We start from the raw sequence: 17,829 nt of genomic DNA on the forward strand, positions 1-17,829 counted from the left end.
AACCAGGTTTGGAAGTAAAATTCTTATTACTAAGTAGCCACGGAGCTTTATCACCACATTAATGAAATGGTGACTGCAAATGACATTTAGCTCTTAGCTCTAGACAGCAAAAAATCCAAGTAGAGAATTTGCTGGTGTCAGGGAATAGTTGATGCTAACTTACCAGACCTAACAGTCTTGTATAACACCCCAAGTCTACAAAATGATATGGTATAAATTGTGTGTGTGTGTGTTTGTATGTACATGTGCATTTGTGTTTTAATGAAATGGTACCGTTAGTAATCACTTCCAAGAAGATTTTGGAGCTTGATCCGTTACAAATGCTCATGTTACACTTGCGATTGAAACAAGGTAAATTCTTTCTAGTTTTAAGCTTAAACACACATACCTTCGCAGGCTTAAGAAAAGCAGACTTGCAGAACTGGCTGTAGTATGTCCAGTCGTTTCTGTCTTTTCTGTACATAAATTGTATTTCCATGTAGGTTAAAAATTTTTCTGGGCACTTGGAGACACAGATCTGTGAAATAAAGAAACACAATGGTGGGAACTGAATTGAGTTGAACAAACCAAGGAATTATCTACAAGGTTAAACTTCTAAATTACCCACCACTATAAAAAAGCAAAGCACCATTTTCCATCTAAGAAACTTAAATCAATCCTCTAAACTTACTGTAAAAAATAAAATTTCATGTACTAATATTCAACCTCTACTCCTTCCCCTTCGATGTTGATGTTCTGTTAAAACAATAAGATGCTGTAAAATGACAAACTTACTTTTACCTTCTGATTTGACATAATTGTAGATCTACATGCAGCTGTGAAAAATAATAGATTCCACATACCTTTCACCCAGTTTTGGCCAATAGTAATAACTTGCATAACTATAGTACAATATTACAATCAGGAAACTGATATTGTTACAATCCACTAACCTTATTCAGTTTCCACCAGTTTTACATGCATTCATTTGTGTGTATGTGTGTGCAGTTCTATGCAATTTTATAATTTGTAGATTTGTGTGACATCTTCCATAGGACAGTGATGAACTTTTAATGAAATATTTTTTCATGATTTTCTGAATTAGTAGATAAGAGCTTAAAGCAAGATTAATTTCACCTGTGTAGTTTATACATTTTCAGGGTTAGAATCTTGCTTTCTTTCCTTATGTGAATACAATGGTAATTTAAAACGCTCCAAACATTGATAACTTATGCCGCTAGTAACTATCAGTGCCAATGAATTCTCAGAACATAATTGGAGGTTTTATTACCATAAGAAACTAACAAAATTAGGGCTATTTGTGGCAATCAATCATTATTATTGTCTTTCAGCAGCACCAGTCAAACATGGGCAGAGAGGTCACTGATGCAATTATCTTACATTAATTAACTTTGGGGGCCTATTAATGCCAAACCGGATGGCCGTGCTAGTCCACAGAGCCACCGTGGAGTGACTGCAATCCAATTAGTAACTCCACAGAGAGAAAGCAGAATCAGGGAAGATGCACTCTGTTGGTTTTGCTTTTGTTTGTAATAAAAAACCAAAGATCATGGGAAGCCATGGGAGTTGTAGTCAATCCTTGAACATTCCCTTCCTCCACCTTCGGTTCCTCCTTAGGAAAGGCTTCTCAGCTCTGGTTTGCTCCATCTCCCTACCGTACTTTGGTAACCATTCTCACTGACCAGATTCTAGCTCAACCCCACTGGTAGTTAGGTAAAAACACAGCTGCTGAGGTGACATCTCTTTCCCCTTTTTTGGGTCATGTCTCTGCTACACGAGGACAATTGGTATTGACCCCACAGCTAAGGTAGTAGGTAGATAACTAAATGGGTACCTCAAAAATCTCACAGTTAATATTGTTTTGTAGCAGCAGCAGTCCAATTTCTTTTAGAAGTTTTGACAAGGTAAACAACTCATCTCCACATTCACACCTCCAGGTGCATTTTCTCTTTCTCAGTCTCTCCTACACACATATGCACACACACACACAAGCACATACACACATTCACACACCTCTAGAGGAAATATTGAAAGTCTCACAGGTATCTTTCTATAAAAACTGAAGAACTGTTTAGGGACATTCACAGCAACCAACCAACATGCTCACATTTTTTGGAAGAAGACTGAGGTCATTGCCAATGTGAACATCAAAAGTTTACTCTGATCGGGGCTAAGCTGAAAAAACCATTAACGTATTAGGAGCTACCTCACAGACATTTAGACTTTGGCAACTTACTTACATGACTCTGAAAGATACCTGAACTAGCCCCTTGTTGGATACATTTAAATGGATTTATAAAAGTGAATACTGAATATACTAATGTTTTCATAGGCTTTCAATGATGGTAGGAGCTACTGAGTTAAGGCTATGATGATTTCTGTATTTATACATACACACACATACAATGTATACTACACATATAAAAGTGCGGTGTATGCAACACATAAAAGAAAGTAATTTAAGTGGTAAAAAATGTTTTGATAATGAGAATCACATCAAATTTCATTCCAGACACAAATGAGCTGTTAAAAAACAATATAGCAAATGTTCTTTACTCTCTATCAGACCAATTTGTTCACTTCAAATAGGGTGCTGATTAGTAGCAATCAACATATAATTAGCCAAAAATGAAGGTCACACTGAGGTTGGGTATCCTAATTGATCAAGGTCTGTCCTTTAAATGCTTATGACACATGTCTGGACCATGCTGCATTAACAAAAAACATCATGCGTAAAAATATGGCTTGGATCAGTAGACGCACTACTGCCTGGCAGACTGAAAGCAATCCTGCATTATTGGCAGCTAATATATATTCTGACTCAGTTCTGATTCTTTGTATAAACACAAAGGGACATTCTGAATATAGTTCTTCATCATTATTTTTACATCTTCCATTCATATAGGGTTAACATTCTAATATAAATTAGGATTTGGTGAGTGGAAGAGAGAGTTACACTGAAGGTTAAAACACTACAATTTGCCATGAAGAAAGGATAATCTAGTAAATCTAGTAATTTATGTAATCTAGTAATTTGTGAAATGTAATAAAAAGCATAATGTGCAAGGATTTTTTGTTTCATCATGGGAATGATGTATTTGTATAGTGTAGTGGAAAATTTTCTAGACTGGGAATGGGAAGATATTCTCTCATTCATTCATTTACTCATTCACTCAACAAATATTTATTGATCACCTACTCTGAGCCTGTTCTAGGCACTGGGGGACACAGTAGTGAACAAAACGGATAAAAATCCCTACTTTCTAGTAGGGGAGATGGTTAACAACAAATAAACAAAATTGTTTGCTATGAGATGGTAGCAGGTGTTATGGAGAAAAATAAGGCTAGAAAGAAGGCCAGAGGATGAAAGGTACCAGGGTGGGATTCTAATTTTAAATAGGTAGTTAAGGGAGGCCTCAACAAAAGGTAATATTTGAGGAAGACTTGAGGAAGACTTGAAGAAGACTAGTGATCTAGCCATCTGGAGAAAGAACAGGCTAGGCAGGGAGATCAGCAAAGTCTAGAGCTATGAAGTAGGCACTTTCCTGGATCCTCTGAAGACAACAGATGGTCAGTATGACCCGAGTGCAGTGAGCAGAGGGAGAGCCATAACATATGTGGTCAGAGTCGGGCAGACAGTGAAGAACTTTGTAGGCCATTGTTAGGACTTTGGCTTTTAATATGAGTAACTTGAGAAGCTATTGAGGGGAGGGGGCTTGAGCAAAGGAGGGACATAATGTGACTTACATTTAACAGGATCACACTGGCTGCTGGGCAGAAAAGAGAGTCTAAGGGGCTGGAGACAGGGGCAAGAAGAGACCAGTCAGGAGGTCATTGAACTAATCTAGCTGGTTCCTTGAAAAAAGGAGGAGATGGTGAAAAAAGGAGGAGTTTGGTCCTGGGTATATTTTGAATGGAGACCAGAGGAATTAGCTCACAGCTCAAACATGAGTGTGACAGAAAAGAGGGATCAAGGATGATTTGATGGTATTTACAGCTGTAATAGAAAAGACCGATGGGGGGTGGGGAACAATTTTAAGGATAAAGTCAGAGACTAGGAATTGAGTTTGGACATGTTAAATTTGAGATGCTAACTAAATATCCCTGTAGAGACATGGCATAGGTGGTTGGATAGAAAGATCTGGAGTTCTGGGAGCAGACTGATCTGGATAGATAAATTAGGAAGTGCAACATATAGATTGTGTTAAAACTACAAGACTAGGTGCAATCGCCAAAAGGAATAAATGTAGGTAGAGGAAACTCCAGTGTTTAGAAGATGCTGGAAAGATGAAGAGAAACCATCAAAGAAGACTGATAGGGAGTAGCCAGAGAGTTGGGAGGAAACACAATGTTGTGCCCTAGAGGGCAAGTGAAGAAAGTATATTAAGGAAGAGGGATTGATTAAACAGTGCTGTTAGCTCAAGTAAATACGGATTGAGAACTGACCATTGGTTTAAATAGATGGAGATCAATGGTATCAATATCATTTGGAGAAAATAGAGTAGGAGTAAAAGCCTGAATGAAAATGAGAAAGGAGGATTTAGACACATTGAATATAAACTATTATGAGGAGTTTGGCAAAAAAAGAGGCACAGAGATATGAAGCAGTAACTGGAAGGGGATGTGGGATCAAGGAGAGAATTATTTAAGATGGCATGTTTGTCTACCGATGGGGATAACTTAGTAGAGAAGGAAAATGGTAATAAAAGAAAAAGAAGATTTCTGGAGTTGTGTGCTGGACTTTGTGAGCGAGGATAAGATCTAATGCACGAGCGGATGGGCTGGCCTTGGGCGCACAGGTTGTTCCTCCACAGTAAGAGCAGGGAAGGTAGAGTAAATACATGAACACAGATGATGACAGGTAGGCAAGTGGAGGTCAGTGTGGTAGCTCGTAAAAGTTGTCTTCTGAATGCTAATACTTTCTCAGTGAAATAGGAAGCTAAGTCAGAGGCTGACATGGAGACTGGGAAGGAGGTCTTGGAGGTTTGAGGTGAGAGGGAAAGGTGTGAAATTGTTTTCTAGCAGAGTAGCTAGTGAATGGGCAAAGGGTCTCCTGTGTGATTTGGGGACAGCATTAAGGGCCCCCCTGAGGTTAGTGGTCCTTAATTTAATGGACTGTTGTGTGTGTTTTCTGCAAGAACACACAGCTGCCTGGGTTGAGGCATGGAGTAGGCAGAAAGCTGCATTTAGCCATGAATGATGTTCTGCCAGGGAAGTACCAGTAAACGAGAAGGGGCAAAAGAACTGAGGGTTTAGATAAGCGAGTTATTTTTTTTTAATTTTTTAATTTTATTGAAGTATAGTTGATTTACACTGTTGTGTTAGTTTCTGATGTACAGCAAAGTGGAACCAAGAGGAAGCAACTAAGTCAAAATCTTACTAAGTTTTTGAGGTAGTGGTACTGCCAAATTCATGACCTAACCTGAAAAGGCCTTTCACTGTTAATATAATCTTTGAGGTTCTAAACTCGCACAATAGGAAGAAAGTTTCAAAGCCACATGGCCCCTAAGAGGGTATATTTCCCATGCTGAGCAATGGTATGGTCTGAGGCTGACAGACAGGAAATAACCTTTCAGGTGGTTGAGCAAAGAATCATAGGATGTGACGGATAAGGAACTTCCTTCAGAGAACATGATCCAGGTAGGTCGAATAAAAGACTGTTCTCCAGTGCCATGCACTAAAGACCACTGTGCATTTATACCTCCTCCCTTTCTGAATGGGAGCTTGTATTCTAATTTTCCTAGCCCTGTTCCCCATTGTGCATTTAGTATCAAGACCTGATGGAGAGACTATCCATAATCCATAGATCCTAGACTACGGGTTAAAGATAGTACCACATGGGATTCTGGGTTGTCTCCCTTGGGAAGAAGGGTGTTCTGGAGGACAGAGGGATAGACTATGGAAGAAACAATGAAGTCTGTCCCTATTGTTTCATTTGTTCATGGTACACAAGAGGCTGCTCAGCCCACAATTACATTGCTTTATTCCCTCCTTCTTGCATCTCGGTGTGAACAAATAAAACAAATGAGTCTATGACATGTAAGTAGAAATGCACTGTGTGACCCGACTGATCCAAGGCTTTTAAGAACAGGGGTGCTTTATTCAGCCTCTCTGTCTTCTTCCGGCAACTGGATGCTGCTCCTGCTGAGGACTTAAGGGATGACAGAGCCACCAGATGAAAAGAGCCTGGAAGAGAGTTGCCCATTGACCACAAACACCGCCTTTTACTCTTATATGACCGAAAAGAAACTGTTGTTTTAAGTCACTGAAAAACGGGTTTATTAGTTACAGTAGCTGGCTTTATTCTTCCTAATACTGATCCTGAGAAAAATATCTCCACTTCTCTGGGCCGCAGTTTATTCATTTATAAAAATAGGTGGTTAGACAAGATAATCACTGAGGTTCCTAGTAATACTGCTTTTTAAAAATTGTATATGAACAAACATGAGCTTATACTTCTGTCTTCCCACCTTCCATAAATTCATCATTAATCACACACACCCAGAACCCAAATGTTTTCTCAATTCTTTCACCCAAGAATATTCAAAATCGCTAACATCACCAGCGAGGCATTTTTTTTTTTTTGCCTTACCTGTCTGGTAGGGCACTGTAGGTTTACCACCACGGAGGGACTGGTACAGCTGAGCAGGTTAAAGTAAAACAAAATGGGCTTGTTCCTAAGAGAACAACATAATATTTTTAGTGACTGTGGAAATATTTCATATCATTTCAGCCCCTGTATATTTTAATATAACATAAAATTTAAAAATCGGCTTCATTTTCCCCAGACAGTTGCAAAATATTCTCCAACTCCCCTTTAACCTGCCTAACATTTAAAGCACCTTTTGGTCATAGTAGAAAGTTGAAATAATCAAATTGTCCATCAACAGGGGATTGGTTACATAAAGAATTCCACATCCTTAAAGTAGAAGACTATATTGCCATTGAAAATAATGTTGAAAAATGTTTAATGTTTTAGCAGGGAAAAGTGAGACCCAAAGAGATCACAGGAGAGTTGAAATAAACCAATGGGGTAGAAAGAGGGCAGCACTGAAGCAGCCTGTCATGGGAGAACATGGAGTCAAGTAAATGGGCTTGCATCCTCCTGGTGGTACCTCATCTGACAAGAGACTGGAGGTGAATCACCAGGGATAAAGCCAAAGGGGTGTGGTGGAGGGCAAGCCAAAGGTGATTTCTCAAGTCAAAGAACTAGTCAGTGAGGACTTCCCCAGAGAATTTCCACTTGTGCACCATGAGAGAGCCAGCCTTTGGATGCTTACCCCAAAGACAGAGTTTATGGATAGTCAGTTACATCTTAGCTGCAGTAGCAACAACCATGTGGGACTAGGACAGTGGCCAGGAAAGTAACAGATACTCTTCCTTCTATCTGTCACACACAAAGAAAGAGCTAGGACCAGGAGAGAGGGAAGAGAAGGGAAATAGCAGACAGGGCCTCTCTCCCACTCTAAGTTCCTTTGCAGTGTTCAAACCTGAGCTGGGGAATTGGAAGAAGCAAGATTCAAATTTTAAATTGGACTGCCCTGAACTTTTTAACAATAGAAAGTATTTAGAAAGCTATGGAAGGAAGCTACCCAAGATGCCAAAATAAGAAGGAAAGAAATTTGAAAGAACATTGTTAAAGGCAATAATAGGGGAAAAATAAACCCATTTCATGTTTGTAATCCCATCTAGATGGATCAAGAATCTGGCTATAAATTCATACACAATATGCACAAGGCTACTTCACAATTCCACAAGAGTGAGCTTGTTTCTTTCACCACCCAAGCAACTATATCTTCTGCATGTGATTCAGATTTGTACCTAAGCAAATGAATAAATTATTACATGCCATGGATCATTGGAGTCCCTTAGGAGTAGTTAAAATGCTGAATGGTAAATCAGTAAGTGTCACGAGTCCCCCACAGGTAAAACTGATTTATAAACTGCAAAATGCTACATAAACTCAAGTTATTCATCAGATTATGTGATCCTCAAGGGTAAAGTTTGTATCTTATTCATCTTTATACCCATCTACCTTGCCAACACTTAGCCGAGTACTTGGCCCATATTAGGCACTCATCAGATGTTGCAGAATGGATGAGATCAATTTCAGAATAAGTTTTTCAATATCTTAGAATCCTCCTTAGTTTTTTGCACAAATCTATAGTCATTCTATCAAAGTCTGTCTGATATCTTTAAACATCAGTGGCCCTCAGATTCCTTAGGTACAAAGTAGATGGCAATGGTTGCAGCTGAACAATTCTGCAAAAGTGATTGAGGAAGTAACTCATTATTTAACTTGAATTATATTTCCACCATGAAACAACAAAATAGAAGCAACTACAAACTACTAGTTTGAGCTGATGTAAGATGCACTTAAGCCCATCTCTCTTCTTTCCCGAGACTCATGGAAATAAAAGAATAAAAGTACAAAAAGGAATAAACCTCACCATACCAGCTAAGGATGTGCAGGATGGGATCTGCACACAATCGCACAAGAGGGTTCAACAATTTCTGGAAGATGGAGAGCATATGAGACTGCGTTGAGTGATGAATGCACCATAGAAGAGCTACAAAAAGGGTGGGATATGATATGCCTGTTAGAAATCATGACACATTCTGGACTCAAAGCTGAGAGTGAGAAATGTGGCCAAAAGTAAGAAGATTAATGAAGGTTTATATACAGGTCTACAGTGCAAATCAGTGTCTCTATGCTCCTCCCATACACCTACACTTAAGACTTCTAGCATCCAGGAAAAATGGGCAAAAACAGAGGCCTCTTTTTTTGAATGATAGCAAGGGCTTTTGTGGGACTGGGTACCCCAGTCTACAACCCTTCATTTTCTGGCATTGTAAAAGCCCATGACTGACAGCTTCCCACCAGTTCATGCTGTAGTGAAATCTAACAGCTAATACAACATTCCTATCCCATATGGGGCAGAGGCATCCCTGGAAAAACTGAGCTACTAACACAGAAACAGAGCAAATTCACACAAGCAACCCAATTCTTTCTTTAGTAAAAATGGATAACCAAGTAGCATCAGGAGTTTAAGAGAAATTAGAATAGGAATGAGAAAGACTAAAGTAAACAAACAAAAACTGATGCCAGATGAAATAAAAATAATTCAGGGTATAGCAGGGACCTTAAAATTTTTTTTTTCAGAGTAATTCAAGCAGATTATTCATATATAAAAATACTATGTTATTAGAGGAATAAATAGGAAACAAGAGGGCTTTAAGAGATTTAAAATATGATTAACAAAATTTTAAAATCAAAAGCAGAGCTGGAAAAAACTTGATGAATCTCCTAGAATACAGAATAAAAAATCATAGATGGAAAATATAAGGAAAAAAAAAAGAGGTATCGAGACTAATCCAGGAGGTCCAAGGTATAACTAACAGAGTTCCCAAAAGAAAAACAATAAAATGGAAAGAATGAAAACAGCAAAGAAATAACTGAAGAAAAATTTTCAGAGCTGATGAGAGTCATAGTTCTTTAGAATTAAAGGACCCCCATTGAGGCCTGAACAAAAAGAATATTTTTTAAGAAAGACCTACATCAAATTGTGGGATTTCAGAAAACCAAGAGTAAAGAAACGATTTTAAATGCTTTCCCAGAGGATAAAAGTCACCACAAGGTATGTGAAACAGACTAGCATTAGACACATTGGATGCTAAAAACAATAGAACAGTATCTTCAAATTTCTGACAGGAATTTCTTTCAAGTTACACTTCTAAAGCTAGACCATCAGTCAACTGTAAAGAGGGAGAAGAAAAATATTTCCAGGGACTTCTCAAAGTTACTTCCTGTGCTTTCTCTTCTTAGGAAGATAATCAAGAATGTTCTCCCTCAAAACAAGGGTGTCGACAAAGAAAGAAGACAAGTTGGGATATAGAAAATTGTTCATGGGACGTGCTTACACTAAAAAAAATATATATTTCTTGTTTATCTGAAATTGAAAATTAACTGAGCATTCTGTGTTTTTATTTGCTAAATCTGGCACCTCTAGAAGTGGACCCAATCTAATGAGGTAGATAAGTCCCAGAATTAAAGCTATGCAGTAGGCCTAAAATTTACCTGGTCCTGAGTGGAACAAAAGGACAGAAGTTCTACAAGGCAGGTGTTCAGAGAAGAGGGAGCCTCTGAAAAATAGTGTGATTGGAATGGTAGACAAACTTATGGTCCTGATAAAGACTATTCAAGAAAAACTTGGCTGACAAATAAAACATTTTACATGAATGTCATTGCCCTATGTTGAAATAAACTAAAATGTAGCATGATGCTAAGCTGCAAATAAAGTGTAAGATTTGGCTTTGATATCAGGGACACAGTAGAAATGAAAATGTAATGGCCAGACAGTGACTAACCTTCACGTAGTTATTACAAAGTAAAAGTCTTATTTCCAACTTCTAGAATCAACCTACCAACAGAACATGAAAGATTCTGATGAAGTTGCAGAACTGAACTTTATAACAAACTTGATTATGTAAAGGGTAAATATAAAAAGTGGAATAGAAAGGAAAGATGGAGAGAAGGGTAGTGGGGATAATATCCTCCTCTTATATAAAGAGGAGTCGAGATACTGACAAAAGTTAGTGGAACAAGCAATTGAAGCTCAGTATACCATTTAAAGTCACAAAAGTAAACTATAAGAGAATCTGAAGGCAATAATTTAACCGTTAAACATGGAACAAGGAGGGAGAACAGAAAAACAGATAATGTAAATAGTTAAATCTTCATTTTTCATAGCAGGCTATCAATGGATACTATCTAAAATTAATAAAGTACAAAATGAAAGAATAAACATATGATTTAAAGTTATGCAAAAAACTGCCAGAAGAACTAAAAGCAGTGTTATGGACTGAATGTGTTCCCCCAAAAGTCATATGTTAAAATCCTAACCCCCAAAGTGATGGTATTAGGAGGTGGGGCCTTTGGAGGTGCTTAGGTCAGGAGGGTGTAGCCCTCATGAATGGAATTAGTGCCCTTATAAAAGAGACCTCAGAGAGCTCTCTCATCCCTTCCTCCATTTGAGGATACAGAATAAAGATGGCAAACCAGGGAATGGACTCTTGCCAAGAACCTGACCAAGCAGGCACCTAATCTTGGACTTCTAGTCCCAAGAATTGTGAGAAATAAATTTTTGTTTTTTACAAGCTACCTACTCTATGGTATTCTGTTATAGCAGCCTGAACTGACTAAAACAACCAGAAGGAGGAGAGATTATCTTTCTGGAAAGAAATCTCCTAAGACAGGAGACCATTGCTTTTATTACTTTTATTATAAGCTCTTCATTATTGTTTGGTTTATTTTCATAGGCATATATTATTTTGATATAGATTTTAAAACTTAAACCAAGTAATAGATCTGGGCTTGTAGTATGTTCAATCAAACAGATTTATGAGACCTCCTTGTCATTTTATAAGTGTTTCTTCAGTGAATTGAAGACAAAGTTATTATTGCTTCACTTAGATGCCAAATTGATGCAAAACTTAAATAGAAGAGCTTTGTTCTCTTAATCTTTCCTGTTTCCCTATCTGAAGCTCATACTAGGAAGATGATTATTTTGGTCTGTCTAATCTGGCAATTGGGCTGCATCAGACAAGGTTCAAAGTTGTTTTAACCCAAACTTTATAAGCTGAAGTTTTTGTAGTAGCCAAAAGGTGGCATCAAAATCAATCGAGTTCTTGCTTTTTAGTAGAAATCCCAAAGAAAAGGATCATACCCAAGTATCATGAATAACCTCCCTGCAACTCAAAAGGCAGAGAAAGTTACACACGTCAACAAAGGACTCCATTTTCCTTTGAGTCTGTTTTATCTGCTTTGACATTTTAGAAAACTCTCAGTGTTTCCCCTAGTGTCCTTTTGGTTAGGCATAGACAAAGCACAGACTGACCAAATTCTATCCTAAACACTATCACACCGTCTCTAAGCATGGGATTTTACGCTCAGTTAAGGAATGTTTTTTAGAGTTGAGAATCAAAGGGTTGCTCTAAGCACATCATGACACTAATGAGTACAAACACTGTTACAGTCTAACAAGTATGTCCTGGACTCAGTTGTTTGTAGTGCCTAACATGCTTTACACATTCTCACAGAGATGCATTTCATTTACAGATGAAAATATATACACATTTTTTTTAATTTAATGGTACTTTTTACCAGTTTATGTTCAAGGTTTTAAGGACTAGATTAAACGTGGAACATGGAAAACCAATTTCACTGCAACTTTATCAATATGCAGCCTAAAGAACACAGAATTTGGGCTTAGAACATGTTACTTTTGCCATTTAGTAGTCAGCTAACCCTGAGTGCATACTTTAACCTATCTGAATTTGCTTCCTAATTGTCTAGATGAGAGTAGTAATAATGGCACCACTTAGCAGTGCTAATAGGAGGATCTGATAAGAACTTTACACTGACCTCCAACTGGAGCAAATCACTGTCTTTTCTGTGCTACCCCTTTATTCTGATTCATTTAACAGTGAATCTACTGAGCACCTACTATAATGAAGTGCTGAGGATACAACAGCAAAACAGAGAACGTCCCTGATCTCAAAGAACTTTGACTCTAGTAGAGGAAAATAAACAAGTGAAATTAATAACCAGGATAAATTCAAGTAGTGATAAGTACCCAAGACAATAAACCAGGGTCTTGTGCCAGAAAGTAACTAGAGAAAGTGGGGGTGAGTGTAATGTTTCAGATGTGATTGTAAGCATTATTCTTCAGACAGCACACTCTGCAAAACACACTAGATTGAAATCCATGGATTTCTTTTTTTTTTTGGTCCAGTTCCTAGTTTAATTTTTTCCAGTTTTATTGAGAATATACTTGACATGTAACATTGTATTAGTTTAAGGTGTACAGCATAATGATTTGATATATGCATATACTGAGAAATAATTACCACAATAAGTTTAGTTAACATCTATCACTTCATATAGCTACAAATTTTTTTCCTGTGATGGGAACTTTTAAGATCTATTCTCTTAGCAACTTTCAAATATACAATATAGTATTGTTAATTATAGTCACCATGCTGTACCTTCCATCCCTAGAAACTTATAACTGGAAGTCTGTACGTTTTGACCAGCTAAAGCCCCTTTCCCACACCCCACACCTCCCACTTCTGGCAACCACCAATCTGTTCTGTTTCTATGAGTTCATTTTGTTTTAGATATCACATAGCATAATAGGCTCAGGGTCCATCCATATTGTCACAAATGGCAGGATTTCCTTGTTTACTGCTGAATTTTTAAATTTATTTATTTGTATAAAATCACATTTTCTTTACCCATACACCCATCCAGTGAGACTTAGGTTGTTTCCAGGACTTGGCTATCATAAGCAGTGCTGCAATGACCATGGGGGTGTAGATATCTATTCAAGATCATGATTTAATTTCTTTTGGTTATATACCCAGAAGTGGAATTACTGGATCATGTGGTAATTCTGTTTTTAATTTTTTTAGGATCTCCATACTGCTTTCTACAGTGGCTGCACCAATTTACATTCCCACCAATAATGCACAATAATTTCTCCACATCCTTGCCAACACTTGTTTTCTCTTGTCTTTTTTGATGATAGCCGTTTTAATCAGGTGATAACTCATATGGTTTTGATTTGCACTTTCCTGATAATTAGTGATGTTGAACACCTTTTCATATATCTATTGGCCATCTATATGTCTTCTTTGGAAAAATGTCTATTCAGATCCCTGCCAATTTCTTAATCATTTGTTTCATTGTTTGGTTTTTTACTATTGAGTTACATGGGTTCTTTATAAATTTGGGGTATTAATCCCTTATCAGATGTATGATTCAAAAATATTTTCTCCCATTCCATAGGCTTCCTTTTCATTTTGTTGATGGTTTCCTTTGCTGTGCAGAAGCTTTTTAGTTTGATGTAGTCCCACTTGTTTATTTTGCCTTTTCCTACCTTTGCTTTTGGTGTCAGATCCAAAAGATTATTGCCAAGATCGATGTCAAGGAGCTTACTAGGAGTTTTACAGTTTCGGGTCCTAATTCAAGTCTTTAACCCATCTTGAGTTGATTTTTGTTTATGGTGTAAGATGGAAGTGGTCCAGTTTCGTGGCTTTGCATGTGGCATTCCAGTTTTCCCAACACCATTTATTGAAGAGAATATCCTTATTGTATATTCTTGGCTTCTTTGTCATAAAGTAATTGACCATATTTCTGTGGCTTTATTTTGGGGCTCTCTAATATGTTCCATTGAACAATGTGTCATAATTCTCTCTCCTCTTCTATTTTTTGAAAGAGTTTGAGAAGGACTGTTAATTCTTTAAATGTTTGGTAGAGTTTATCAGTGAAGTCATTTGGTCCTGGACTTTTCTTTGTTGGGAGGTTTCTGGTTACTGATCAAATCTTACTAGTAATTCGCTTGTTCAGATTTTCTGTTTCTTCATGATTCAGTCTTGGCACGTTGTATGTTTCTAGGATTTATCCACTTCTTCTAGGCTGTCCAATTTCTTGGTATATAATGGTTCATAGTAGTCTCCTATGATCCTTTGTGTTTGTGTGGTATCAGATGTCTCCTGTTTCATTTCTGAATTTATTTAAGTAGTCTCAACTTTTTTTTCAATGAGTCTAGCAAAAGGTTTGTCAATTTTATGTTTTCAAAAAAACAGTTGGTAGTTTCACTTACCTTCCCTATTACTTTTTTTGTTAACATCTTTATTGGAGTATAATTGCTTTGCAATGTTGTGTTAGTTTCTGCTGTATAACAAAGTGAGTCAGCTATATGTATGTATATATCCCCATATCCCCTCCCTCTTGCGTCTCCCTCCCACCCTCCCTATCCCACTCCTCTAGGTGGTCACAAAGCACGAAGCTGATCTCCCTGTGCTGTGCAGCTGCTTCCTACTAGCTATCTCTTTTACAGTTGGTAGTGTATATATGTCAATGTCACTCTCTCACTTCGTCCCAGCTTACCCATGCCCCTCCCCGTGTTCTCAAGTCCATTCTCTACATCTGCATCTTTATTCCTGTCCTGCCCCTAAGTTTGTCAGAACCTTTTTTTTTTTTTTAAGATTCCATATATATGTGTTAGGATATGGTATTTGTTTTTCTCTTTCCGACTTACTTCACTCTGTATGACAGACTCTAGGTCCATCCACCTCACTAAAAATAACTCAATTTCATTTCCTTTTATGGCTGAGTAATATTCCATTGTATATATGTGCCACATCTTCTTTATCCATTCATCTGTCGATGGACACTTAGGTTGTTTCCGTGTCCTGGCTATTGTAAATAGTGCTGCAGTGAACACTGGGGTACATATCTCTTTTTGAATTATGGTATTCTCAGGGTATATGCCCAGTAGTGGGATTGTTGGGTCATATGGTAGTTCTATTTTTAGTTTTTTAAGGAACCTCCATACTGTTCTCCATAGTGGCTGTATCAATTTACATTCCCACCAACAGTGCAAGTGGGTTCCCTTTTCTCCACACCCTCTTCAGCATTTATTGTCTGTAGATTTTTTGGTGATGGCCATTCTGACCAGTGTGAGGTGATACCTCATTGTAGTTTGGATGTGCATTTCTCTAATGATTAATCTCTATTTCATTTATTTCCACTCTGATCTTTGTCATTTCCTTCCTTCTACTAACTTTGGGCTTATTTTGTTCTCCTTTTTCTAGTTCCTTTAGGTGCAAAGTTAGGTTGTTTACTTGAGATATCTCTTGCTTCTTAATGTAGTTGTTTATCGCTATGAATTTCCCTCTTAGAACTGCTTTGCTGTGTGCCATATGCTTTCGTATGTTATATTTCCAATTTCATTTGTCTCAAGATACTCTCTAATTTCCCTTTTGATTTTTTATTTGACCCTTTTGCTTAGTGGCAAGTTGTTTAATCTCTACATATCTGTTAATTTTCCAGTTTTCTGACTTAATTTCTAGTTTCATACCATTTTGGCAGGAAAAGATGCTTGATATGATTCCAGACTTTTTACGTTTATTAAAACCTATTTTGGGCTTCCCTGGTGGCGCAGTGGTTGAGAGTCTGCCTGCCAATGTAGGGGATGCAGGTTCGTGCCCCGGTCCGGGAGGATCCCGCATGCCGCGGAGCGGCTGGACCCGTGAGCCGTGGCCGCTGGGCCTGCGCATCCAGAGCCTGTGCTCCGCGGCGGGAGAGGCCACAGCAGTGAGAGGCCCGTGTACCGCAAAAAAACAAAACAAAACAAACCCTATTTTGTGGCCCAACACATGATTTATCCTGAAGAATATTCCATGTATTTGAGAAGAATGTGTATTCTGTTGGTTTTAGATGGAATGGTCTGTAAATGTCTGTTAAGTCCATCTAGCCTAACCTATAATTTAGTCCAATTCTTCCTTATTAATTTTCTGTCTGGATGATCTAACCATTGATGAAAGTGGGTTATTGAAGTCCCCTACTATTATTATATTGCTGCCTAATTTTTCCCTTCAGATCTGTTAATATTTGCTTTATACATTTCAGTGCTTTTAAGTTGGGTACATATTTATAATGTTATATCCTCTTGTTGGATTGACCCCTTTATCATTATAATCTTCTTTGTCACTTATTAGTCTTTGCCTTAAAGTTTATTTTGTCTGATATAAATATAACTACTTCTGCTTTCTTTTGGTTTCTATTTGCATGGAATATGTTTTTCCCTTTGCTTTTATTCTGTGTCTGCGCATAAAGCTTAAGTAAATCTCTGGTAGGCAGTATATAGTTGAGTCTTGTTTTATTATTCATTCAGCCACTCTTTATCTTCAGATTGCATCATTTTATCCATTTACATTTAAAGTAATAATTGATAGGTGGGACTTACTATTGCCATTTCATTCATTGCTACCTAGATGTTTTGCAGTTCTTTTGTTCTTTTCTTCCCTTGCTCTCTTCCTTTGTGATTTGATGATCTTCTGCAGTAGTATGCTTAGATTCCTTTTTTTTTTTTTTTTTTTTTACCTTTTGTGTATCTACTATAGGTTTTTGCTTTGTGGTTACCACAAGGCTTACATAAGACATATTACAGCAGTCTATTTTAAGTCGATAACTTAATGCAGATGCATACTAAAGTTCTACATTTTTATTCTCCCCCCAACATTTCATGTGCTTGATGTCACAATTTGCATCTTTTCACCTTGTGTATCCATTAATAAGTTACTGTAGTTATAGTTATTTTTACTACTTTTTTCTTATAACCTTCATACTAGATTTATAAATGATTTACCCACCACCATTATAATTTTAGACTATTCTAAAATAGACCTTAATTATGTATTTTCTTTTACTAGTGATATTTTTACTTTCATATGTCTTTCCTGTTACTAATTAGCATCCTTTCATTTTGGCTTGAGGAAGTCTCTTTAACATTTCTTATAAGGCCAGTATGAACTCTATCAGCTTTTGCTTGTCTGGAAAACTCTTTATCTCTCCTTCAATTCTGAAGGATAATTTTGCTGGATACAGTATTCTTGGTTGGCAATTTTTATTCTTCCAATATATATATCATTGAATATATCATTCTACTGCCTTCCGGCTTGCAAAGTCTCACTGAAAAATCTGCCTGTAGTCTTACAGAGGTTTCCCTTATATGTAACAAGTTGTTTTTCTCTTGCTGCTTTTAAGATTCTGTCCTTGTCTTTAACTTTTGACAGTTTAATTATAATATTTCTTGCTATGAGTCTCTTTGGGTTCATCTTATTTGGAACTTTCTGTACTTCCTGGATTTGGATGTCTGCTTGCTTCCCCAGGTTAGGGAAGTTTTAAACCATTATTTCTTTGAAGAAGCTTTCTGCCCCTTCTCTCTTTCTTCTCCTTCTGGGATCCATATAACACAAATG

General features: G+C 37.3%; 1 protein-coding gene across 7 annotated transcripts in view; it reads right to left on the reverse strand.

Annotated features, from left to right (window-relative positions):
* The window catches only part of SLC44A5 (solute carrier family 44 member 5), a 378,746-nt gene that overhangs the window by 51,591 nt on the left and 309,326 nt on the right, over positions 1–17,829 (reverse strand). For all 7 annotated transcript variants that reach the window (XM_067726594.1, XM_067726591.1, XM_067726587.1 and 4 more), the window contains 2 exons: positions 6,593–6,677; positions 389–517 (listed from right to left, as the gene is read on the reverse strand). In XM_067726594.1, coding sequence (XP_067582695.1) covers positions 389–478 — 90 coding nt within the window. In that variant the 5' untranslated portion in view covers positions 479–517; positions 6,593–6,677. The remainder of the gene's footprint in view (positions 1–388; positions 518–6,592; positions 6,678–17,829) is intronic.

This window comes from Pseudorca crassidens, chromosome 2 (assembly GCF_039906515.1).
Source record: "Pseudorca crassidens isolate mPseCra1 chromosome 2, mPseCra1.hap1, whole genome shotgun sequence".
Classification (NCBI taxonomy): domain Eukaryota; kingdom Metazoa; phylum Chordata; class Mammalia; order Artiodactyla; family Delphinidae; genus Pseudorca; species Pseudorca crassidens.